General features: G+C 41.3%; 1 protein-coding gene and 1 pseudogene across 2 annotated transcripts; one reads left to right on the plus strand and one right to left on the minus strand.

The window, feature by feature from the left end:
- The first annotated feature begins 5295 nt into the window (after positions 1-5295).
- On the plus strand, positions 5296-25470 carry NASP (nuclear autoantigenic sperm protein). 2 transcript variants are annotated; one of them, XM_016199264.2, is made up of 15 exons: positions 5296-5453; positions 11508-11558; positions 13618-13728; positions 15277-15357; positions 16052-16161; positions 16780-17781; positions 21397-21476; positions 21858-21943; positions 22057-22130; positions 22463-22651; positions 22766-22932; positions 23658-23714; positions 23828-23905; positions 24682-24810; positions 25280-25470. In XM_016199264.2, exons 1-15 carry the CDS (start codon positions 5395-5397, stop codon positions 25358-25360), a joined length of 2355 nt encoding a protein of 784 aa, XP_016054750.2. In that variant the 5' UTR covers positions 5296-5394; the 3' UTR covers positions 25361-25470. The 2 variants fall into 2 exon arrangements, with proteins under 2 accessions (XP_016054750.2, XP_016054751.1); XM_016199265.2 differs by lacking the exon at positions 16780-17781.
- Positions 12867-13379, minus strand: LOC148092419 (small nuclear ribonucleoprotein-associated protein B pseudogene; annotated as a pseudogene).
- Positions 25471-25901: the final 431 nt, after the last annotated feature.

Here is a 25901-nt window from a genome sequence, read left to right on the forward strand (position 1 = left end):
TATGAGCATTATTAGCTCTAAGAGACATTGACTATTTTGGTTTTTATTTTGGTGGCTGTGCACTAAAATAAATACATAAATAAATAAAAATCAGGGTTCTATTACTACAATAGAAAGGAAAAACAGATATTGGGAAATAGCTCTCTCTGACAAGGGCTCAACATTTTGTATGTAATCATTCATTTAATCCCTTTCTTTTCTATATCCTTCCTCTACCCTCAACCTTCACTCAGTTCAGCATCCTTTTTGTTTTGCCCTCTCCAGAAAATAAACTTCCAATCTTCTATTGGCTTGAGAGAGAAGATTTAGAGGATCTAATTGCTTCTTAAAAATTTTCAATGTAGCCCAGCCAGGCGTGGCTCAGCGGTTGAGCATCAACCTAGGATCCGGGAGTTCGAGGTTCGATTGCCAGTCAGGGAAGTGCCTGGGCTGTGGGATTGATCCCCAGTAGGGGGCGTGTAGGAGGCATCCAATCAATGACTCATCATTGAGGTTTCAACTCTCTCCCTCTCCCTTCCTCTCTCTGAAATCAATAAAGATATATTTAAAAAAATTTTTTTTCAACCTAACCCACTTTTTCAGTCCTATCTTCATCCCCTACTCCTAGAGGTACCTGCCACAACCAATTCTTGAGCCTTTTGTGGTTTTGTATTGTCAATCTGGTTGCTTCATGGCTTTCCCTATTAGGATTCTCTTTTCTTAGTCTGCTAGGTCAGTTACTACTTGTCCATCTCTTTTCCAGCTTTTAAAATTTTGTTGCTGTGGCTTTTTCTCCCATTCTCTTTGATCTTGTTTTACTTTAAAAAATTCCTTTATTGTTATGTAGACAGGTTTCAAAAAGGAATGGTTGTAAATGTATGTGTTCAACCCTCCATCTTTAACTGGAAATCCTCTCTAAATCTTGTTAAATATAATTTTAATTTTCCCCCAAGATAAAGTCCCATTTACCCTCATTATTTACAATGAAATATTGGTTCCTATTTTATTTTTTAAATTTATCTTAGAGGGAGGAAGGGAGGGAGAGAGAGAGAGATGGAGATGAAAGGGAAACATCAATTGGTTGCCTCCTGCATGTGCCCCAGTGGGGGATGGGACTCAAAACCTGGGTATGTGTCCTGACCAGGAATTGAACCCACCACCTTTGGTGTACTGGACAACATTCCAACCAACTGAGCCACACCAGTCGGGACTACTGGCTTTATTTTTATTTATTTATTTATTTATTTATTTATAAAACGTGGCTTTCCTTCTCCCTCTACATTTCTTTTTTTAAAAAATATATCTTTATTGACTTCAAAGAGAGGAAAGGAGGGGGAGAGAGAGAGATAGAAACATCAACAATGAGAGAGTCATCGATTGGCTGCAGCCTGCAACCCGGGCATGTGCCCTGACCGGGGATCGAACCCCGATCTCCTGGATCCTAGGTCGATGCTCAACCGCTGAGCCACGCCCAGCCGGGCTACTGGCTTTATTTTAAATAGATATACTTTGAGTGAAAATTTTCCAGTTTTAATTATGATTATACTATTAATGCTTTATTCATTCATTAAACAAGTTCATTTTGGACAAGTAGTATACATTGGGGATTTAACTGTAAACAAAACAGAAAAGGTCGAATGGCGCCTATATACTTAGAAGGGCGAGATAGTAAAAAAAAAAAAAAAAAAAAAAGTAACTAGATTTTGATAAGTACAATGGAAGAAAAAAAGGAAGGGAAACTAATATTGACTGAGTGGGCAGGGAAGGCCTAAGCTCAATTGAAATTAGCTTCCTTTTGTTTGAGATGAGCCTAACAGATGGATAGGAGCTCATCACTCAAAGTATTAGGAGAAAAGCTTCCTAGGCAGTAAGGCAGCAAGTGCAAAGGCCCCTGGATTTGAGAAAGGGCTTGGGCATTCTGAGGAACAGAAAGGAGACCAGCATGTTAAGAATACAGTTGTGGATGAAAAGGGGCCATATACTAACCTGATGAGCTCAGGGAAGGCCTACCTGGTGGCCTTGCAAACAAGACACCTAAAGTAACCACAAAGGATGGTCTGAAATGAAAACTTTTTAACTAAAAGCGGTTTATGGCAGGCAGTCATGTCTTAGGTTACAATCTTCCCTGACAAAAGTCAATCTTTACCTTAACTGAGCCTGTTTATTGTCTTTTGCATCTACATAACATTCCTTTGGAATGTCAGAGTAACTCCTCTTTTTTCCATACCCCTCAGGGCACAACCAGTGCACCAGGGCAGAGACCATAAATCTTCAGTTGTTACCCTGTTCATTGCTTTTTTTTTCAATCCTCACCCAAGGATATTTTTCCATAGCTTTTCAGAGAGAGTGGAAGGGAAAGGGAGAGTGGGAGAGAAAGAAACATCAATGTGAGAGAGACATATTGACTGGTTACATCCCGCAACTGAGGTGCGTGCCCTTGGCCTGAATTGAACTCAGGACCCTTTAGTCCCTGGGCCAATGCTCTAACCACTTAGCCAAACCAGCTAGGGCAATCATGTTCATTGTTGATTTTTAACTATCCTGTGCCCACCTATGTAAAAGATGTATGTGTCTATTTTACTTTTCATCCAATTCCAACGGTTACCCCCCACTTTGCTTTCTTCTGCCTCCCTAACCTTTCACCAATGAATTTCATGTAACTCACTTATGTCTTCTCTTTTGATTGTAATGTATAAAATAAGGTGCAAAACTGCCATTCTCACTCTGGTAGGTGTGGTCCAGTAGTTAGGGCATTGGACTGCGCACCAAAGGGTCACATGTTCGATCCCAGGTCAACGCAAGTACCTGGGTTGTAGGTTCGCTCCCTGCCCCCCTTTGAGTGGGAGGCAACCAGCTAAAGGGTCTCTCTCACATCCACATTGATGCTTCTCTCTCTCCTTCCCTCTCTCCTCTCTCCTTCCCTTCCACTCTCTCTGAAAGGCAATGGAAAAAATATCCTCAGGTGAGGATAACAAAAGAAAAAGATTAAAATACAAAAGGAACTGCCATTCTCTGGAGCATTATCTCAATGCCTTGAGATTTTGCTTCTCAACAATTGTCGACAGTTAGGCTCAAATAAACTCACAAAAATTCCTTACAGGTTTGAATGTTTCTTACATTGACTTGATTAAGGAAGGGAGAAGTATGAGATGAATTTGGAAGGGTGAATGGAGCCAGATTATGTAGGACCTTGTAGGCAATGATAAGCAGAGTGACATACAGTAATTTGATCTACATTTAAAAAATATTTTTCTGGAGAGGGTTAAGCAGACACCAGAGGCTACAGTAGTACAGGCAAGATGACGGTGGCTAGGTTTGGATCAGAGTGGTCATAGTAAAGACCGAGAGAAGTGGGTGGATTTAAAATCAATTTTAAAATATTTTCCTAAGACTTGAGTTCCTCAAAAGCACAAACCATGTCTTTTATCCTTAGGACCTAGTACAAAGCTTTGCACATCATAATTGCTCAGTGGATATTAGTGTAACTGATGCATGGTCACACAGGTTACTGGACTTTGTTTTTCAGGCCCTAGCCCTGGCTTCAAGGTCTCTGGAGAGGTCATGTGCCGCTCCCCCTCTCCGCTCCCCCAACCTCCAGTCACCATGTTATCAAACTGTGGTAGCAGGAGCTAAGCACAGTGCTTATTGTTGAGCCTGGACACTAATACTGTTCTCAGTTTACATTTAATCTTTTTTTAAAAAATGTTTTTATTGATTTTTAGAGAGGAAGGGAGAGGGAGAAAGAGAAGCATCCACGTGGGAGTGAAATATCCACGGTCAGCCTCCTGCACGCCCGCCCCCTACTGGGGGATCTAGCCCGCAGCCAGGCATGTGCCCTGACCGGTAATAGAACCGGTAGACCAGGTCTTTTGGTGCAAGGGGGGACGCCCAACCAACAAACTGACCACATCGCCCAGGGCTAATTTTTTTAAAAATTGATTTTAGAGAGAGGAAGAAAGAGAGAGAGAGAAACCGATTTCGATTAGCTGCCTCCTGCGCTTGGGGATTGGACCCACAACCAGGGTATGTACCCTGATCAGGAATCGAACTCGACATCTTCTGGTGTCCAATGTGCTCGGTTAACGCTCCAACTAACTGAGCCACACTGCCTGGCTACCTTTAATCTTAAAGTTACATGACTTGGCTCAGATCACCCAGCTACCAACAGAGGAGTAGCTGTTTGCCACAGGAACTGGCATTTTCAATCCAGCTCTATACCCCCAAAGATTTCAACCTGCCTGAGCCTTGACAAATAAGAATCCTCACCTGGAATCTTTACCGGTGTGCCTGAACCTGGACGTAAATAAAATCCTATTCTGATCACTGTAGTCAAGACCATGGCGGAACACAATGGATGATGCTCTAGGTGTGGTTAAGCGCAACCATTGCAGTTTACTAGTTATCTTTCCACTCACTTGCAGAAAATGAAGCGCGCTGCTTTCTAAAACAGACTCGGCTTGCAAATTTCTGAGCAAGTCCCACCTTCCCTGAACCGTGGTTTCTATTTCGACTAAATGGGGTCGATAACACCAATCTGACTAGTAGCGTTGTTAAGATTAAATAAGACTGCTAATAGCTTTAAAGTGTCTAAGCACAGTACCTTCGCACGAAGTGGGCAAACAAATCTTAGCGAAGAACGGACACGTAAAAGCTGGTAATACTAAACTAGTCAGATTTAGAGTCTGGGTGGCCTAAGATGATGGCGTCAGCGGATTGGACCAGCCAAAGGGGGCGGGCCAGAGGGAGGAGCCAGGCGCATCTAGCAGCAGAACTGAGCTTTGAATCAAGCGCGGTAGTTTCAGCGGTAGCCAATCCTAGAACAGTACTTCCTTTGGTCAGTTGTTGCTGAGGCTCACAGCCACGCGTCTCTTACTGAGATCAGTTCTAGCCGTTGCTACTGTACCCGTGTTCGACTCTTGCGTGTCCATCCGTTACGACTGCGAGGACGGACAGAAAGTCTCAGATACCTCCCGGATTACCCGGGCCGGAAACAGACCCTCGGCTCTTCGCTCCAAACATGCAGAGCAGTACCGGCTTCCCTTTCTGTGGAAGCCACTGGCTGACGCCCAGTCAGGAGTTGTAACCAAGATTCCAGTTCTTATGCGACTCGCTAGAGAAGCTGGAAATTGCTCTTTTTGAGGAGAAACAGGCCAGGGAGGAAAGGTACACCAAGAGACAGAAGCGAGGATGGGGGTGTCTTTGGGCTAGATGGGGCTGAATTCTGGCCCTTTAAACTAGAGGGGGAGGATCCGGAAGTGGATGGGCGGGGCGAAGGGCCCTGATATATAAGCTGGTCCAGCCGCGCGGGGTCTCCAATCTGCCATTTTCTGTCCCCGTGTAAGTGTCTGGCTTCCCAAATTCCCTGTTTTCTCACAGGCTGTATTTCGTCTGCTGGACCACCACCTCAGGGGAACGATGGACGCAGAGTCCACAGCCACTGCCGCCATCGCTGCGGAGCGGGTTTCTGCCGACAAGTAAGTGGGACCACGGAGAGCTTGCACTGGCCAGTCCGCGGGGAGGGGGTGGCAGACTAGGTCTCCCCGGGAGGGGAGACCGGTGGGTTGGAGGACTTGCCTCCCAGTGAACGACCGTCGCTCTTTGAGGAGGCCTGGATACTGGAGAAACGCATCTTTTGCAGAGAGCCTCGCGCGTTAGCAGTTAAGCCGGTTGGCTGGCGCCCCCTGCCCCGCTTTTCGCGGCCGCCATCTTGCCGGGGGCAGCGGCGTCTGTCTGCTTCGCCAGCCCCTCGTCTTCCTCCCCCGGCCCGCGGCTATCGGCGGGGAGGCGGGGCCCTAGCGAGCCTGTGTGCCTTCACGCCGCTACTGCCTACTGTCCCCGCAGTCCTGGCGCGCGCCTCCGGTAGGATCCCCAAACAACCCGAGAAAATAACCAATAGAGATTTGGCGCCAAAAAAAAAAAGCAAAGCCCAGCAGGAGAGGCTGGACCCGTGGGGCCAGAGTGGGCGGGCCTTCTTGGGGGCGGGGTCTTGCGCGGTGTTCCCTAGCCGCGGCCCGTTCTGGAGCAGGGGGCGGGGCCCTGAGGAGGCGGGAAAACTTCCATTGTTTGGGGCTTTGCGGCCCGAGCCTAGGACTTCCGCAGTGGGGCGCGGTGGAGCTTGTTCCCTGCGGCCTCTTCGCTCACCTCGTGCCCTTCTACCTTCAGCTAGCCGCTTCTTCGGGCAGTGGTGGAGAGCATCGTGGTTCTTTGGACTGTGGGAGTGTTAGCGAGACACGCTGCTTCTGGACTTAGGGATGCGAAGCATCTTCGCCTAGCGCTGCCTGGAGATTTCCTCACTGGTAGCAGTTTTGGGTTGCTAGGTGAATGAGCTGTAGTATGCGCGAAGTGTAGTAGAATGATTGGATAGAATGATAGAAGATAATATTGCGTCGAAAGGGGCGCAGTGCCACTCAGACATGAGGTATTTCTTGAATAGTGAGAAAACAAGTGCTCTTTTCCATCTAGTAGGTCCGACTTCCCAATCTTCCCTTTTTTTAGGGGCTTTGTTATTTTTGCTCTGTGCACTTTAGAAGTTAGCTATGTCCGATATGCAGGGAAAGGTTACTGTGAGGTTTTTATGATTGATTTTCTATAGCCGTACACTTTATTATTGTATTAGTACATTTACAGTTACCAGAGGTCTATTTATCTCTATCTATGCTACCTATCACTTTTTGGGTCTTTTGAATGCTTATATTTGATCCACATGAGTATACCGTGGAATAGTTATTTTATGTAGGTGAGAAAAAGCCAAGATCAGAATGCAGAAATTAATTCCAAATTAATAAGTGGTAGAGTCTGCATTAAACTCCAGCATTTCAAGTTTTTATTTCATCATTACTCACCCAAAAGTTTACCTGAAAGGAAATTGCATGAAAACCTAATTGGCTAGTCTGAGAGAACAATAAAGGCAGTGTTCTTCAGTTAAATGTTGGTTGGGGCTATTCAGAGGTAAAGCCCCTATGGCTTAAGTTTAAGGGGGGGGGTCAAGAAGATGCCTTTTGAGTTTAGATTTTAATAAGAATGCACACTATAATTCCAGCATAACCACTGAAAGAATAAAACGTATAACTTCCAAACCAGTAGAGAGAAAAAGTGGAATGAGAGATAAACCTCACTAAAGGGTTATTATTATTATTTAATATATCTTTATTGATTTCAGAGAGAGGAAGGGAGAGATAGAAACATCGGTGATGAGAGTCATTGGTCGGCTGCCTCCTGCAGGCCCCTGACCGGGGATCGAGCCTGCAACCTGGGCATGTGCCCTGACTGGGAATTGAACCTCGATCTCCTGGATCCTAGGTGGATGCTCCACCACTGAGCCACTCCAGCTGGGCTAATACTGATTTTTAATGGACCTTTGAAGGATGTGTGTGATGTGTGTATAAAATAACCTTTCTGATTCAAAATCCAGAAGGGTGGTTTACAGTGGAATTTCCCTCCAACTCTTATTCCTTAGTCACACAGAGTTAACCAATGTTAGAGATTTATTATATATTCCTCAATGATACCTTATGCATATATAAGTAAATTGTATGTAGTTATTTTACATTGGTGTATAAATGGTAGTCTACTTGACACATTTCTGAGTACTTAGCAAATATCTGGAGATCAATCCTTATCAGGACAGTTTATTTATTTATTTATTTATTTATTTATTTATTTATTTATTTATTGGGAGGGAGGGAGGGAGGGAGGGAGAGAGGGAAACATCTATGTGAGAGGGAAACATCAATTGGTTGCCTCTTCCACCGCACCACCAGGGATTGAACCCATCACCTTTGGTATACAGGACACCACCACTCAGCCACAGTGGCCAGGGCATTTCCTTAATTTTTATTTTATTTTTTAAATATATCTTTATTGATCTCAGAGAGAGGAAAGGAGAGGAAGAGAGAGATAGAAACATCAATGATGAAAGAGTCATTGATTGGCTGCCTCCTGCAGGCCCCGGATTGGGGACAGAGCCGCAACCCCGGCATGTGCCCTGACCATTAATCGAATCCTGATTGCCTGGATCCTAGGTTGACACTCAACCACTGAGCCCTGCCCCGCCGGGCTCCTTAATTTTTTTAATGACTGCATTGTATTCTATTCTGTGGTTGTCTCATAACAAGTTCACTATGGCTAAACAATGGAGTTGTTTCTAGTATTTAGTTATTACAAACAGTGCTATAGTTAATAACCTTGTAATAAACTGGACTGGTACAGGGGTGGCAAAAGTAGGTTTACAGTTGTTTGTATGGAAAAGAATAGAGTAATTAATAAATAAAATACAAGAATAGCCCTGGCCAGAGTTGCTCACTTGGTTGAGTGTCATCAAAAGATCACTGGTTGGATCCCCGATCGGGAAGCATATGGGAGGCAACTGATCAATGTTTCTCTTTCTGCCCCTTCCTTCCCCTCTCTCTAAAAAAATAAATAAAATGTTTTATTAAAAAAAAAGTAAAAAAGAATATGTTTTGACTACTCCCAACTGTAAACCTACTTGTGCCCACCCTGTATATTGGTAGGGTAAGTTTCTATAACTAGAATTGGTGGATCAAAGAGTTAGTGTTCATTTGTTATTTTTGACATTGTCAAGTAGATCTTCATAGAAGTTTTGTGGATTTAAACTTGTTAGCACTATATGGGGACACTCGTTTCTCCTACATCCTTGTCTTTGACTATTTGATGGGTAAACAATGCTTTCTCATTGTAATTTTGTATTTTTCTTACGAATGAGCCTGAACATGTTTTCAAATGTTTGAGCTGTTCATGTTTTCTGTGAATGCGTTTCTATCCTTTAATCTTGAGCTTTTTTTCATGTGGATTGTTAAGATTCTGTGTATATTTGCTAAGTTGCCCTTCTGTAAAATGAACTAGATGGAGTAGAATTTATTAATCTTTCATGGTTTCTGAGTTTAAAAACCCACCTACCAGATGGGCGTGATTCCCGGTCAGGGCGCATGCTCAGGTTGCGAGCTCAATCCCCGGTAGGGGGCGTGCGGGAAGCAGCCTATCAATGACTCTCATTGATGTTTCTCTCCCTCTTCCTTCCTCTCTCTGAAATCAATACTTAAATAAAGAGGCCTTCACCAGATGAGTTACAAAGTATTTCTCCTATAATTTCTTTTTCTTTTTTGGTTAATGCTCACCGGGGGATCTTTTTTCCATTGATTTTTATTTTCTTATTTTTTAATATATCTTTATTGATTTCATAGAGGAAGGGAGAGAGAGAGAGAGAGAGAGAGAGAGAGAGAGAGAGAGAGAGAGGTAGGAAACATCAATGATGAGAGAGTCATTGTTCGGCTGCCTCCTGCGCAGCCCGACTAGGGATCAAGCCTGCAACCTAAGCATGTGACCTGACCAGGAATTGAACCTCGATCTAGGATCTTAGGTGGATCCTCAATGGCTGAGCAATGCCGGTTCAGGCTGGCTTTCTTTTCTTTTTTCTTTTCTTTTCTTTTCTTTTCTTTTCTTTTCTTTTCTTTTCTTTTCTTTTCTTTTCTTTTCTCTTCTCTTCTCTTCTCTTCTCTTCTCTTCTCTTCTCTTCTCTTCTCTTCTCTTCTCTTTTCTTTTCTTCTTTTTTTTTTTTAAGAGAGATTGGAAGGAGGGGGGGAGAGAGACGGACAGCCAGCGCCACCCCCTGTGTGAAACATCCATATGAGAGAGAGACATCCATTGGTTGCCTCTAGCACATATCCTGTCTGAGCTGGGGAACAAACCGACAAACCAGTACATGTCCTTGACCTGGAATCCCACCTGCAACCCTTAACGGTCCACAGGCCAACACTCTAACCACTAAGTTACACCAGTCAGGGCCCATAATTCTAGTTTTTTTCTGGATTTATACTTTACATAATGATTTTTAAAGAGAAACAAAAATCCAGATTTCTATGTGATATCATAGTTTTAAATATAGAGCTATTATGATTAACATAAAAAATAACTGGATAATGTCTATGACTCAGATAGGACATGAACATCAGTTTAAAATTTTTGTTCTAATTCAGTGATTCTTAGAGTGTGGTTCCACCTGGAAAGTTGTAAGAAATGCAAGTCCTGGACCTCAGTATACCCACTGAATCAGAAAGTCTAGCCCTAACTAGGTGGCTCACTTAGTTGGATTATCCCCTGGTACACCAAAAGGTTGTGGGTTCAATTCCTAGTGAGGGACATAACCTAGGTTTTTGGTCCTGGGGCAGGGGTTGTGTGAATGGGAAGCAACAGATCAATGTTTTTCTCTGTCTCCCTCTTGCTCTAAAAAAAATAAATTAAAAAAAAAAGATATTTCTTAGGACTTTTCAAAAATGAATGTTCTGAGAAACTTTGCTCCTTCCTTTAAAAAAACACCACATTTTTAAGTGAGCAGTTTTGTAGAATGTGAGATTTATCAGGAATGTATATATCCCATTATAACAAATACTGCATTCTCTTTCATCTGATTGTAAATTCAAAGCTAGCATGTGACTGTCTTGTTTATAGTATACCTTATACCTAGCAAATAAGCATTTAGCAGATATTTGAATGAGTAGGATTAAATTTGATAATATAAGGAAATCATGTTGGGCTTTTAATGGCTGCTCTTATAACTATAATTACATATTTCTTTTTTAAGCTGTTTTTGTGTGGGTTTTTTTTTCTTTTTCTTTTTTTTTTATTCTTTTTTTAGAGAGAGAGAGAAACATCACTTTGTGCCATCTCTTTATGCATTCATTGGTTGATTTCTTTTAAAAAATATTTTAGGAAATCCACCTTATCAAATTTTCTTTTATTTTTTTAAAGAATACTTTAGCCCTGCCGGGCGTGGCTCAGTGGTTGAGTGTCAACCTAGGATCCAGGCAGTCAGGGTTCGATTTCTGGTCAGGGCACATGCCCAGGTTGCAGGCTCGATCCCCTGTCAGGGGCCTGCAGGAGGCAGCTGATCAATGACTCTCATCATTGATATTTCTATCTCTCTCCCTTTCCTTTCTTCTCTCTGAAATCAATAAATATATATTCTAAAAAAAAAAAAAAAAAAAAGTAGTTTAGCCCGGTCGGGCGTGGCTCAGTGGTTGAGCATCACCTAGGATCCAAGAGATCGCAGTTCGAATTCCGGTCAGGGCACACGCCCAGGTTGCCTGCTTGATCCCCAATCCGGGCCCTGCAGGAGGCATCAATGACTCATCATTGATGTTTCTATCTCTCCTTCCCCTTTCCTCTCTCTGAAATCAATAAAGATACATATTTTTAAAAAGAATAGTTTATTTACTTTTAGAGAGAGTAGAAGGGAGAGAAAGAAACATCCATTGGCTGCCTCCTGGACGCGCACGCACACACACGCACTCACCCCACCCCACCCCACCCCACCCCACGGAGGATCAAGCCCATCCACAGCCTGAGCATGTGCCCTTGACCAGGGATCAAACCTGCAACCTTGGTGTATTGGAGCGACGCTCTAACCAACTGACCCTATCTGGCTAGGGCCTACATATTTCTTAATGTACTTAATTTCCAGGCTTGCAGTAACCACCATTTTTAATTTTTTTCCTCCTTATTTTTTATTACAGAATTGAAGAAGATGCTCCTGCTCCTTCTACCTCTACAGATAAAGTGGAGAGGTAAGATTATTTACATGGTACAATTAGATATATATCTAATTAGATTTAGATTCATTATTATTATTATTTTTGCAACTTACACAGACTTTATTTACTTGGCTGAAAGCCTTTGTTTGTTTGTTTTTAAATCCTCACCCAAGGATATTTTTCCATTGATTTTTCAGAGAGTGGAAGGGAGGGTGAAGGGGGGAGGGGAGAAACATCAATGTGAGAGACATAGATTGGTTGCCATCCACAACCCAGACTTGTGTCCTTGAACCCGCAACCCTTTGGTCCTCGGACCAATGCTTTAACCAACCAGGGCCATAAGATGTTTTATATAGTTGATCTCAACTTTGTTCACACTGATGTCATTGAGTTATATTTGGGTTTCTATGCTTAAAAAGCTTTCTTCCCCTTCCTGGGTGGGGCTTTGACGTGGCAGCCATGGGGATGAGTCAGTTTCAATATATTTAATGGGTAACAAATAAGACCGAATATTAAGGTATTTGTCTGTAAGTCATAGTATAGAGTCCTGACAATGATGTCTTCAGGTTTTTTGCATTTGATTAAAATACTAGAATTGGAAGTTATTTAGTTCTGCTTATTTATTTAAGCAGAACACCTGAGGGTATTTTTTCCATTGCTTTTCAGAGAGAGTGGAAGTGGGGGGAGAGAAAGAGAGAGGGAGAGAGAGACAGACATTGATTGGCTGCCTCTCTCATGCACTCAGGCCAGGGTGGGGATCGAGCCTGCAACTGAGGCATGTGCCCTTGGCCATAATTGAACCCAGGACCCTTCAATCCATGGACCGACACTCCAACCACTGAGCGAGACTGGCTGGGCTAGTTCTACTTAACCCATATACAATATGCCTGAAAAATGCTAGCCTATTCTTTTTTTCTTATTTCTTTTTAAAATATTTCTGCTGCTAGATCTCTTTTTTGTAAGTTACCATGTTCTATTTTGCGCTATTTTAGTTTAAGAGTTTTAAATTTTATATTGAGCCTGCGTCTACTTCCGTAACTTACCTGTCTCAATGTGACCATGATTCTTGAGCAGAGGTAATAACTAGAAAGCTTATCCAAAAGGTGGATGCCTGAGTTGCATCCCTAGAGATTTTATTCGTTTAGCTTGAGTTAGAATTCAGGTTTGTATGTTTTGGTAAGGCTTCCTGATAATTCTTAAGCTTGCTTAGGTTGAGAATAGTGATTTGAAATATTCTTTAATCCTTCTGTGGAATGTTTGCATCTTTTTTTTAATTGGTCTATGCATTTATTACTGAATATTAATGCAGCAAAGAGGGGACAGAAGTTCACAAACACTCTACACAGTCACAGGATGCATTGCAGGAAAGGAGTAACTAAGGACCAATAGTTTTCCAGGGTCTTGGACGCATTCCCAGGGATGTGGACCTCATTCCTGGTGGAGGTCTCGTTCCTGGAGGAGGCATGCCTATTGGTGTCCCTGGAGCAGGGGATAGCCCAATTGGTGGGCCCAGGGGTGGCCTGGTACCAGGTGGAGGAGCCATAATGCCTGGAGGGGGTTGCCCAGCCCACATACATGTGGGTGGTCCCCTGATCTGGTGGGTGCTGAGTTAAGGCTCCAGCAATGCTGGCAGTGGCTACAACAGCGGCAGCTGTCACAGTGCCTTGTCCCTGTGGATTCATTACCTGCTGAGAGGGTCCCCTAACCCCTTGGACAGGGCCTGCTAATCCAGCAAGGAGCTTGTGGAATTGGAACACCAGCCGATGCGGCCCTGCCAACCCCCCTAGCTCCCATAAGTGGCACTTTAGCAATGCCAGTATCTTTGGGGGGACTTCCTTCCACAATCATGGAAACCAAGTTTATTCATTGCTAGTGAGTAGATAAACCTTTAAGAGGAAATAATATTCTAGTCAAATTCTGAGGATATTTCCTCTGAGTTACTCTAGCTTTTGTAGTGATAAATGTGAGTTAGCTAAGCCTTGCCAGCGTAGTTCACAGGCTTAAAGAAATTATGGTTTAAATGTAGCAGGTTTTCAAGAAATGTTGATTTTAAAAGTATTTAGCATTTGAAAAAATTTTTTTTTTCCTGCAGCCTGGATGTGGATAGTGAAGCTAAGAAGCTATTGGGTTTAGGACAGAAACATCTGGTGATGGGGGATATTCCAGCAGCTGTCAATGCATTCCAGGAAGCATCTAGTCTTTTGTAAGTACTGTGTTTTGCTATGATGTGATACTATGTTCCTAATAAACTTGAGTCATAAGAAGTTGTTTTATGAGAAAAAGAAATAAAGTGCAAGAATTTAAAAAAATGATTATTTTTCATGTACAAGTTCTGTATCTATAAAACCTACATATAAAACTAAGTAATTGTAGCCTTTGATTTTCCTGAGTAAGGCAATCTGTTTTCTAGTCACCACTAATTAGGGTGACCAACTTGTCCTGGTTTATTTTGGGACTTTTCCAATTTTAGCACTGGAAGTTCTGTATCTGAAGAAACTCAATACCTAGCAAACCATGTTGGTTGGTCACCCTACCATTAATGTTATTATTAGCACAGTATTTTTCATAGACTCTTAGCACTTTGTTATCTGTTGTAATTGCCAGGAAGTTGGTAGTTACCACCAGGTGACTGCAGATAGACATATTGGTAATAGTATTTTGAGGAAACAGAAGTTAGCTTTAGTGCCTCAAGATTGGTTTATTTTAACCAAAGACTTTCATGGACCTCTGTGCTCTGAGAAAGTTAAATCTTCAAGCATTAGCCTTTGGCGTATGACTTAGTTTGAGCTAATTTCCTCTAAGATATTATTACCAATAGCAGTTGAAGTCAGTCATGTTTCTTTTTTATCTTCACCCGAGGATATTTTTTTCATTGCTTTTTGGAGAGAGTGGAAGGGAGAGAGGGAGATAGATAAACATCAATGTGAGAGAGACACATTGATTGGTTGCCTCATGCACATGCCTCGACCAGGGCTGAGGTTGGATCCTGCAACTGAGGTACTTGCCCTTGGTGGGAATCGAACCCGGGACCTTTCACTCCAAGGGCTGATGCTCTAACCAGTGAGTCAAACAGGCTAGAGCTGCTCAGTTTCTTTAGTTACTCTCACTAGACTCTTAGGCTGGTAGTTGATTGGCCTTACTTTGACTTACCTCTTCCCTTTCTAGATAATAATAGCTAAAACTTATTATAAATCTGTATTTCTCAGTATTGTTTTAAATGCTTTTATATGCATTAACTCAGTTCCTGCAGTAGCTCTTTGAGCGTTCTTAACATTTCCATTTTACAGATGAGAAAACTAAGGCACTGTAAGAAAACTGCCCAGACATTCTGGGTCCAGAGAAAAAATTCTCTTGACTACATCATGATACTTTTCCATGGGCCTGACATCCTTTAGGTCCCAGCCAACTAATAGTTAGTCCTCTAACTATTTGGGCCCATATTGACACCTATCTTGTAGCAGAAGAAATCCCTATTAATGTAGTTTAGGTCTTAGATAATATATATGAGAACTGTAGTAAATTAATGTCATTTAGAATATATAATATATATAGATAAATGAAGAACAGGCAACATTAGCTTCATGCACTGTTTCTTAGGTCAAGGTCCCTTTGACCTTGACTGGAAAGCAAGAGGGGATTATTGGTTTCCTAGAAGGATGTGTTACTGGATGAATGTCATAACTAAAGGACTAGAAATAAATGTTTTAGACTAGTAGTTAATTCAGATCTTGGATGTTCGTTCTCTTTATAGAGGTAAGAAATATGGAGAGACGGCCAATGAGTGTGGAGAAGCTTTCTTTTTTTATGGGAAATCACTTCTGGAGTTGGCAAGGTACGTCTTTCAAGCCACAATTTATAAGTAGACTGTTTTGTATCACAACAATGGTCTATTTAAACACTTTAGTTTCTTTGTTTGCTAAGTGAGACCAGTTGTACTAAGAAATGGGGGATTAAAGGGAACATGATGAAATGTTGATGGAAGTTTTAAAGGCACTTCATGCAAAGAGTAAAGTTATACTTAGATTTTGACTTTGGCATCATTAGAAGCAGAGACCTTTCCTTAGTGAACTGAACGGTCAATAATTTTTCAAAGTCCAATATAGAGAACCTTTAAAAGCACTCTCAGCTAGCCCAAAATAATTGTCCTTAACAAGGACTGAATGAAGGACAATTTGAAAACACTAGCAAATGAATATGTCTAATAAATAAAACTCATAAGTAGTCTTAATTATTGTAAAGTCGTTGTGTGTTTTCCACCAGAATTTATTCACCAGAATAAAATACATTGAGGATACACAAAACTAGCAAATTATCTGTGATCTATTTAATCTCAGTTCTGATAAGTTTTCTAATTTTGTAGAGCATTCTGGTTATATTAGAGGTTTTGTAGGAATACCTAGTTTATATTCCCTGCATTTGCTTACTCTTTCGTCGCTTTTATAATATAGGACTACAATTTCTGTCTTTCAAAAATTGTTAGATTCTAGTCATCATACCTTTGGTACTTTTTCCTTTTGTTCTCCTAGAATGGAGAATGGTGTTTTGGGAAATGCCCTGGAAGGTGTGCATGTAGAAGAGGAGGAAGGAGAAAAAACAGAAGAAGAATCTCTGGTAGAAAATAATGATAACATAGATGGTATGTGGAGCTGCATGTGGCATTCAAGAGATGCGACGTATATTTCTTGTGTACAAGTGATGGAAATAATATTCTGGATGGTCTCTCTCTAAGATGCCTGAATGATAACCTGCATCTGGTGGAGACTGCAGTGGAGGTAGCTAATTACAAAAACTGACTGCAGGCTTTATAAAAGGAGAACTTAATTTTTTAAAAAGTCTGTGCAGCTCAGTTATTTTAATGGCAGTGCTTCTAGAGACCTTTTACATTTTTTGTGTCTAAGAAATTTAAATATTAATTTCTAAGATGAGTTTAGCTTCTAGTTTTACATATCAGATGGAGGTCTATAAGTTTAGAGGAGAATGTAAAGCTTGGCATCTCCACCTAACTGATAATCAGAATGCTTAAGTAAAACAATATCTAATTTAAGGAGCTTGGGTTTCTTCCGCAGTAAATTGCTCTGCTAGATGGGTCTTTACCTTTGCTTTTCTCAAGGGGGCAGATAATTTGTAGGCCATCTGCTAAAACTTAAGCCAGGCTGTTTGAAGGGTTTAAAGGGAATGTATTTTTAGTTTCCATTTATGCCTTTATCATTAAACTCGAAGACATGTTTATGCTTCATGTTCTTTAACCATGTAGAGGAAGCAAGGGAAGAGTTGAGAGAACAGGTTTATGACGCCATGGGAGAAAAAGCAGCAGCAAAAAAAACAGAAGACAAGTCTTTGGTAAAGCCTGAAATTGATAAAGAACAGGAGACTGAAATGGAGAAGGGTGGAAGAGAAGATATGGATATAAGTGAGCCAACAGAGGAACTACAAGAAAAAGTTGAATTGACTCAAGATCACTTAACTGAAACCACTGAAGAGGCAGAAGCAGCAGCAGCACCAGAAAGACTGATTGAAGCTGAGGTCATTTCTGGGAAGCCAGAAGATGAAGCACCAGATGCTGAGGAAGGAAAATCAGTTTCTGTAACTGACATCCAAGAAGAGTACAGAGAAAAAGGAGATCAGGAGAAGCAGGAAGAAGTAATTGTGAGCATAGAGGAGAAGCCAAAAGAAGCTTCAGGAGAGCAGCCTACTGTGACTCTAGAAAAGCAGGGCACTGCAGTGGAGGTAGAAGCAGAGCCTATAGATTCAACAGTCAAGCCAGTGGATGTGGGTGGAGATGAGTCAAAGGAGCAGGTAGCTGCCTCTGAAAATGACCCAGGAAAAGCTGTTGTTGAGCAGCTGGTAGGGCAAGAAGTGCCTCCTGTTGAAGAGTCACCAGAGGTGACAACAGAGGCTGCAGGAGATGGATCACAAGTCTCTGAGAAGCCTGGGCAAGAAGCCACAGTTCTCCCTAAGGATGGTACAGTCAATGGACTGTCAGCTGCAGGAGATCAGACTCCTATTGAACCAGAGACTAATGCAGAAGGATTAACAGAAAGAAAAGATGGCTCAGGACTAGAAGAGAAGGTCAGGGCAGACTTGGTTCCTAAACAGGAGGAGACTAAGCTGTTTGTAGAAGAGTCTGGGGCAGCTGGAAATGGGTTTGAGACCAAGATAGCCCAGGGGGCTACTGAGAAATCCCCTGAAGACAAAGTTAAGATAGCTGCTAATGAAGAAACACAAGAGAGAGAAGAACAGATGAAAGAGGGTGAAGGTAACCGGGATATGCAAGAGCTGCAGTGGGTGGAGTACATTCTGGATTTGACTCACTAATCATGGGTAAAAGTCAGCCTTCCATTCAGGATTTTCCGTCTGCCTTTGGATTAGGAAAGGGCTAAATAAATATGGGGGTAGTTTAAGAAGGTTGTGATAAGTTGAGCAAGTTAAATCAAAAAGCAAGTCTTCTTTAGCTGGCTTATAAACTAACGCTTTTACTAACTGCAAAGTAGGCCTTTCTGATTTCTGAGACTTGGCTAGCTATTAGTAACTTGCACCATACTAGCCAGTAAAGGTGGATGGGGGTGGGATGGGTAGGGAAATAGTGGGCTAGGCTGGCAGAGAATGCTGAATGGATGTTCACTTGCATGCCTCTGGATTGTTTTACTTACTGTTCACATGGTTCCTTTTCCTCTGCTTTAGGAAGCAGGATTAGAGCAGTAGAATCCACTGAACTGGTACACTTAAGCAGTCATGCCATTTAAAAGAAGGTAGTTAACTCTTGAAGGCTATATTACCAGAATAAAAGAGTTCTGGTGACCTTTAATTTTAGTCTACAGGAAGTGTTTAAAGGCTTATTCACATTAGTTAAATTAGCCCCTTCCAAAAGATAACAAAAAACTTCATTAGCCCTCTTGCTGCTTTTTCCCCTCATTTCATGCTTGCTTTGGCTGCCAAGCTCAAATTTTTGTTACTTAAAACATCATAAAGTATGGATGCTTTCTTTATATCTAGTCTACTTTTGATTCAATTTAACCAAGATGTATAAGCCTCTAATTAGTAATTACATAATTGGCACGTCTGAATTGAGTTGTACTATGATTTGAGGATTCTACTGTCTATAAGTTTCATCTAATGTTGGTATTAATAACCACAGGTATATACCAATTAATCAGTCACATAATTGACAGACTACTTCAAGAGTTCTCTTAACATTTAGATTCTTAAAGACCCATTATACATATTTGCAGCTCAGTCTGATAAACTTCTACCTATGTGCAGGTCCCTGTACTCCAGCCAGCACAGGCAGAGTAACCAGAAGTGAATTTGGCTCTAAATGGTAGCACCATTGGGCTGTTCATGGGCTATGTAATAAGTAGTATTACTCTAGTTATAGTGATGAGGAAATTGAGGATTAGGGTTTACATGACTTATTTAGGGTCAAATAGTAAGTCATATTACTGGAATCCAATGCTAGATCTGACTTTAATGTATTGTTTTTCCCAGGCAACCTCACACTGAAAGTAGGTAACTTTTATCCTCTCCCTTAACCCACCTTTTATCAGGAATTTATGTGGCAACACTAGTCTGCAGAAAGCTTGTGGTTTTCCCTTAAAACCCCATTTCTTACTGCCTTTTGGGCTGTCCATGTCCCTAATAAAGAGTATTGGTCTGGTGGTTTTTCTGATGTGCTAGATATGATTGGTAAGTGAATAGAATTTTAATATTGAAGGCATAAAGCTTGGTCATGCTCAGATGGACTATACTGGTCAATCTGTAGTGGTTATCTGACTTTATCATGTAAGAGTGCTAGAATAACTAGAGAATCAGCAGGTTGCCTTTAGCTATAAGATCAGAGAAATGGTATAAAATAGTGTCTCCCTTTTGTCTGAAGAATGATAATAGTTATACCACAAAATTCCATTTTTAAAGACGCTTGGGAAGTATTTTAACAGCTCTCTGATGGACATCAGGGCATTTCCATTAATACCTGGGTACAGGTCACCAGGTTGGAAAGTGTTCTCTTAAAGTAATGGCTTTCTCATTAACCCAGCTCCCTCTCCATCATTCCATGAAGGTAGTACAGATTCCTCAAGAAAAACCAGTATTTTTCTCACAATATTGTGAGAATTTTAATTTGAAAATTTGAGGTAAAACTCCAAATAATTAGATATTTTATGCCAAATTAGATGTCACCTTCTAACATTCTGGTGTGAGTAGGAACAGATATCAGATCATTTAGTACACATAAAATAACAGTAAATATTTTGTCAATTATTCCTGCAAATTGAAAAGATTGTGTTTTCTAAAGTCTAAAGTTAAGAGATTACAAAGATCCTACAACCTGTTACATAATCTAGAGAACAGGCTTCATTGTCAAGTCAATAAAACCACTCATGTTGTCTTAACATGAGAGAACTAAGGACACAAATCACTTGGAAATTCAGTATGGAAAGATAATGTGTGGTGATGGGTATTTGTATTTCAGAAGTACTAAATTAACCCTGACAGTGTAGCTCAGTTGGTTAGAGCACCATCCCTATATGCCAAGGTTGCAGGTTCAATTCCTGGCCATAGCACATACAAGAAGCAACAAATGAATGGATAAATAAGTGAAACAACGAATCTCTCCCTCTCCCTCTCCCTCTCCCTCTCCCTCTCCCTCTCCCTCTCCCTCTCCCTCTCCCTCTCCCTCTCCCTCTCCCTCTCCCTCTCCCTCTCCCTCTCCCTCTCCCTCTCCCCCTCCCCCTCCCCCTCCCCCTCCCCCTCCCCCTCCCGTCAATAGATTAAAAAAAAATTGAAGTACTAAGTTACATCCTGTATAGGAGAAAAGCAAACCACTTGATAAAACATAGCCTGTTTGCTATAAAGGTTAATTGGCTTGTAATTTGTAACTGACTCTTAGAGGACTTTTTTGGTTTCTACTACTAATTGATAATATAATACATAGGAATTTTATGTGCCTGTTCTCTTGAAGCAGTATTGCTAGACATAAGTCCTTTTAACTTGACTTCATGGCTCTAAGGCCAAATTTCTATATGTTCTTAAAGCAGGTTGTCAGGAGATGATATTTGAGCTCTTTTGCTGGTGTTAACCATGCTTAATGAAAGATGTTAGAGGTGGTAGGCACATTATACACAGTTTATGAATTGTTTGTTACCCCCAGGAGCCCATTTTAATCACATGACATTCTGAACTCTGTGCTGTATAGAGCTAATCATTAGCGGCCTGTTCCTTATAGGCTGTTGACTTGTGAGTGTATGTCAATATGGTAAAATGGTGTCATTATGGCTGCAGATTTTACTTTAATGTTGCTGGAGTGAAATAACTGGTTATGGTAGTTTTCCCTCAAATTCTGTACATGCTAGAGCTGGCTGGAGTCTGTGGCATGCTCATTGGTGAGAGTTGGTAAAGGCTATGCTTTTCTCTCACAGCTCTGTTGTGGGAAAGCTAGTCTGTCCAGCACTCTTGCTCTGAATGGACTGGAGTAATTTAACTTTTGGTATTTTCTCAACTTATTAGTATTACCTAACAAGTGGCTTAAAGATGCCAGGAGCACTAGCTGAGGATGACTCCAACTGCTTCTGGATGAGTAGATGGGAGCTTCTAGCCAGTAGCTAATCTTTCTTCATCTGAATGATCTAGATTGACTTTTAGAAGAGAAACACTCAGCCTTTAATTGTTGAAGGTCTGAATGCAATCTAATTCTAGATTAGACTGTAATCACTGGCCTTATTTATATCAGCCAGTTCAAATGTTGGCTAATTTGGCTTAGCATCTGGCCTGTCCTAACTCAGAATAGAATATAGGTTATTTCACAGATGTTTATTGGAATCTGACTAGTCAGAAGGTCTCCTTAGTCTTCTCAATACTGAGGAATCTCTGCTTGCAGAAACCGAGGGCTCGGAAGAAGAAGATAAAGACAATGACAAGGCTGAAGAAGCACCGAGTGATTCAGTTCTTGAAAACAAGGTAAATTGTTATTTGCTCAGTATCATTGTCTGATTTCTTATTGTAGGACTGGTTTACTAGTTAGTATAGGTGTGATTATTATAGATAGCTGTTTCTGGGTTAGGGGTTGGGGACCTTTTATTCATGCCTAGAATAGACAGATCCATTTGATCCCAGGGGGTCCTGTCTATTAGGATAGGGCCCAGCATCCCTCTGTTAAATATCATTGACAAAGGAGAAACTTTGTAGGGACCCATTCTCTAGGTTTTATGGAGAAAATATGAATTTTGAATCCTATGTCAGTTTTTTTAAAGCCGTACTAAATTCTATATTTAGGTTTGTAGTCAAAAGATGCCTGTCTTTGTACTTCTGCCTAATACCAATGATTTGGATATACTTTAGTCTCTTCAAGAAAATGAAGAGGAGGAGATTGGGAACCTAGAGCTTGCCTGGGATATGCTGGACTTAGCAAAGATCATTTTTAAAAGGTAAAATTCTTCATGCTTCTAAGCTCAGGTTGGGAGCTTGGTGGTTGAAAATAGAAACCAGTTAGGGTTGTACAAATGCTGTTAAGGTTCCTGATCATGTTTTCTTCTTTTAGGCAAGAAACAAAAGAAGCTCAGCTTTATGCTGCACAGGCACATCTTAAACTTGGAGAAGTTAGTGTTGAATCTGGTAATACATTTTCCATTTTACTTTCCCCCTAATATACCCTCACCTAGTCCTTTCAAAATCCTTAAAATCAAGCTTGATCATAAATTATGGGCAGTAGCTTTAAAACTACAATAGGTTTGTTTTCCCTATAGTCCCTAGAATAGTGATTAGTCTTTCCTAAAAGTTACTCTAACTAAAAGTCTTAAGTCATTATTTTTATAATCAGGGGTCATGGAAATACTACAAAGAAGAATGAAACATAATTGGGGAAGCATTCTCCCAGGATGTCTAAAATTTAGAAGTACTATGATATTAAATGCTGTTCATTTGCCTGCTGTTCTTTTTCTCTTTAGAGAATTATGTCCAAGCTGTGGAGGAGTTTCAGGCTTGCCTAAACCTGCAAGAGCAGTACCTGGAAGCCCATGACCGTCTCCTTGCAGAGACCCACTACCAGCTGGGCTTGGCCTATGGGTACAACTCTCAGTATGATGAGGCAGTGGCACAGTTCAGCAAATCTATTGAAGTCATTGAGAAGAGAATGGGTGAGTGAGCATCAGCTGTTTCACGATGATCTTGATGGATCCAGCAATTGACAAGGTAAAAAAAGTGAGTCCTTTTGTGGTAACTTACTGATCACTTCAGCCTGTTTTTTGTAGCTGTACTAAATGAACAGATGAAAGAAGCTGAAGGATCACCTACTGAATATGAGAAAGAAATTGAGGAGCTGAAGGAACTGCTACCTGAAATTAGAGAGAAGATAGAAGATGCGAAGGAGTCCCAGCGCAGTGGGAATGTGGCTGAATTGGCTCTAAAAGCAACTCTGGTTGGTTTTGGTTCCTTTTCAAGTTTTCATAATAGCATGTTCAATATTGTTAAAGGCATCATGGTGTTAGTGTTCTATTTGCTAGGAATCTTAGTTATAACTTGGTTTTCATGGAGTTTGGAGGTCAAAGGGAACATGCGAACTCATCTAGATATTCCTGTCAGGTAGTATAATGCTTAAGAGAATATGCTCTGGAGCCAGACTGGGTTTGACTTCTATCTTTACTATTTACTTTATGTGATTATGGGTGTGTTTACTTTTCTTTGCCTTAGTTGTCTCATCTGTAAAATGGGGATGAAAATAATACCTGTATGTTAAGATACTTCTAATGGTATAGACAAATAGTATTTAACAATTGTAAACTGTTGTTTCCATTTCTGAGAATTCCTCTGTATAGATTAGTGAGGTGTTGAAGGCTTTTAACCCCAGATTGCCTGACTCTGCCTTTGGGTGCTCTGGTGCTAGGGTGTTGGGGTGATAGGATATGCAGGTGATGATAGGATATGGAGGGTTTGATTTAATTTCAACACTCTGCATATGTTCCAGGTAGGGGGTGGCAAGTGGCGGGTATGGGTTAGAGGGGATAGACGATATTGCTGCTATATGGAGGCCACTAGTATTTGAGGTCTTAATTAGTTGCTTTGATGTTGGGTACCTGTTATAGGACTGTGGGTGACCCGGTGGATTCTATCCTGGGACCCACTGGCGTTTGTCATCTTTCACAGGTAGAGAGCGCTACTTCAGGTTTCACTCCAAGTGTAGGAGGCTCTTCAGTCTCCATGGTGAGTATTCAGAGTTTTTCTTGTTATTTTGTGTCTTAATATTAGGCCTCATTCTTTTTCTCATATATAGCTATTCATGGCTAATAAAGGCTTTTTTTTTTTTTTTGGGTCAGATTGCCAGTAGAAAGTCAACAGATGGTGCTTCCTCATCAAATTGTGTGACTGATATTTCCCACCTTGTCAGAAAGAAGGTAAATTTACATGCTGTCATTTCTTTTTTGCTCCAATTACACAAGAAATACCTTTCCTAATACCTGGTGCAAAGGTATTTACAAAGGTGGTAAGGATTTGCAAGTAGGTAGTTTTCATCTCTAGCTGGGTAGCTCAGTTGGTTAGAATGTCGTCCCAATACACTAGGCTTGTGGGTTCAGTCCTCAGTCAGGGCACATACAAGAGTCAACCAAGGAATGAATAAATAGGTGGAACACAATCTCTAAAATCAGTTTTTATAAAGATAATTTCCCCTTGCCTACCTCTTGAATCAAAACTCTCCTGGCCCAAGGACTTATCAGGAAAGCTATTGAGGATTGGTTCGATTAGCCCATCTTAAGAAGCTGGCAAGTTTTCATTCAGTCATTTAGTAGCAGACCTTCTGATAATTTAAACCCCTGTGAGTCTGACTTTTGCCTTTGGATGCAGTAGTTTTCTCTTGTGGGAGAGTCTTAACTCCTGCTTTATTTCCTGATTCAAATTTAGGTTATCAAACTTGTGATTTGGTTATTGTTCAGATCTACTCACGCCACCTTTCGTTAGAGAGGCCGAATTGGTATATTAGGGCAGACCAATTTATTCTGTAGGGTGCATACTGGCATCACCTCCTATGGGTAGGAAAAGCCCTTAGAGTTGTGAATCCTGTTCCAGGATTTTTGAACTATGTCGGGGAGGGGGTATTAAAGTTAAGTGTTTTGCAGTTGTCCTTTTAAAAACATTAAGCACGTTTGTGAAGATTTCACACTTACATCTTTAGAGGAAACCAGAGGAAGAGAGTCCCCGGAAAGAAGATGCAAAGAAAGCCAAACAAGAGCCGGAGGTGAATGGAGGCAGTGGGGATGCAGTCTCCAGTGGAAATGAAGTTTTGGAAAACATGGAAGAGGAGGTGGGCAGTTAAGCAGGGCTTAGACCCTTGCCTCATTTCCCCTTGTTCTCAGGGCCTGGGGAAGCTAGTCCTCCCAAGTGCATGTTCCCCACCTTGAGATTGTTTGGATTGCTTGTGTGTAGCACTCATAAAAACAATGAGGTTATTCAAGAAACAGTTTGGTATGAAATAGAGGACGAGTCACTGACCAATGGAACCTATACATAATGAATGTATGAGACGATAATTAGCAAGACCATTGGGTCACACTTCTGCTTGCTTCTTTCCATGTAATGTATGAACACTGGCTCTGTCAGCCCCATTACAGAGTTTTTAAGAAATTGGCTTTATACTTTGTTCATTGCCCTTTTAGTGTAGGGAGCAAAGTGGAGTTTAGGGGGCCTGTTTTGACTGAGGCCTCCTCAGTTGTATGAGATAGAATGGCTTGAATGAGGGTCACTTATGCCCAGGTTCCCTGTTTATCTTCCAGGCTGAGAATCAGGCTGAAAGTCGGGCGACAGTGGAGGGGACAGTGGAGGCTGGAGCTACAGTTGAAAGCACTGCATGTTAAGAGGGAACAGAGCCTTCCTCCCAAGGGAAAGTGTTTTTGTATATAATGTATTTTTTCACTTTTGGGGGATTCTTTTTGTATAACTTCAATAAAGATTGTATGCAAAGGTTGAGGCTTTGATGGTTTTTTTCTTAGATATTGGCTGAATCTGTGCCTTGGAGCACTTTGGTTTTATATAGTCGCCAAAGGTACTTTCCCCCCCTTTCTGTACTGATTCTGTTGAAAGTTCTAATCCAAATTCTTGTCTGTTTAATGTGAAGGTGATCAAAGCAAGTGTGGCTGCTGGCCTAATGGTGCTATATTTTTTCCGTTCTAAATATTTTCCTGAATCCAGCTGTCTTGCAAACTTTTAGTGGTGCTGTCCCTGGATGGGGGCCTACATAAATAAGACTTGGTGAAGATCCTTGCTCTTTGGTGCTGATACTCTGTAATGGGCTCTGTGAGCTGCTAACAGCCTCTAAGCCAGGCCTTGGGTGGTACCTTTTATTCCCCTACTCCAACTATGGCTATAATCCTGTCCTGGAAAAAAAACCTCAGAAAA

This window comes from Miniopterus natalensis, chromosome 9 (genome assembly GCF_054644295.1).
Source record: "Miniopterus natalensis isolate mMinNat1 chromosome 9, mMinNat1.hap1, whole genome shotgun sequence".
In the NCBI taxonomy this organism is placed as follows: Eukaryota; Metazoa; Chordata; class Mammalia; order Chiroptera; family Miniopteridae; genus Miniopterus; species Miniopterus natalensis.

Excerpts from the sequence above, each read along its gene's own strand:
- NASP (XM_016199264.2), top strand. The coding sequence starts at position 5,395 with ATGGACGCAGAGTCCACAGCCACTGCCGCCATCGCTGCGGAGCGGGTT. Across the intron at positions 5,454-11,507 it reads GAGCGGGTTTCTGCCGACAA|AATTGAAGAAGATGCTCCTG; the intron begins GTAAGTGGGACC and ends TTTTTATTACAG. Across the intron at positions 22,652-22,765 it reads AGTCATTGAGAAGAGAATGG|CTGTACTAAATGAACAGATG; the intron begins GTGAGTGAGCAT and ends TGTTTTTTGTAG.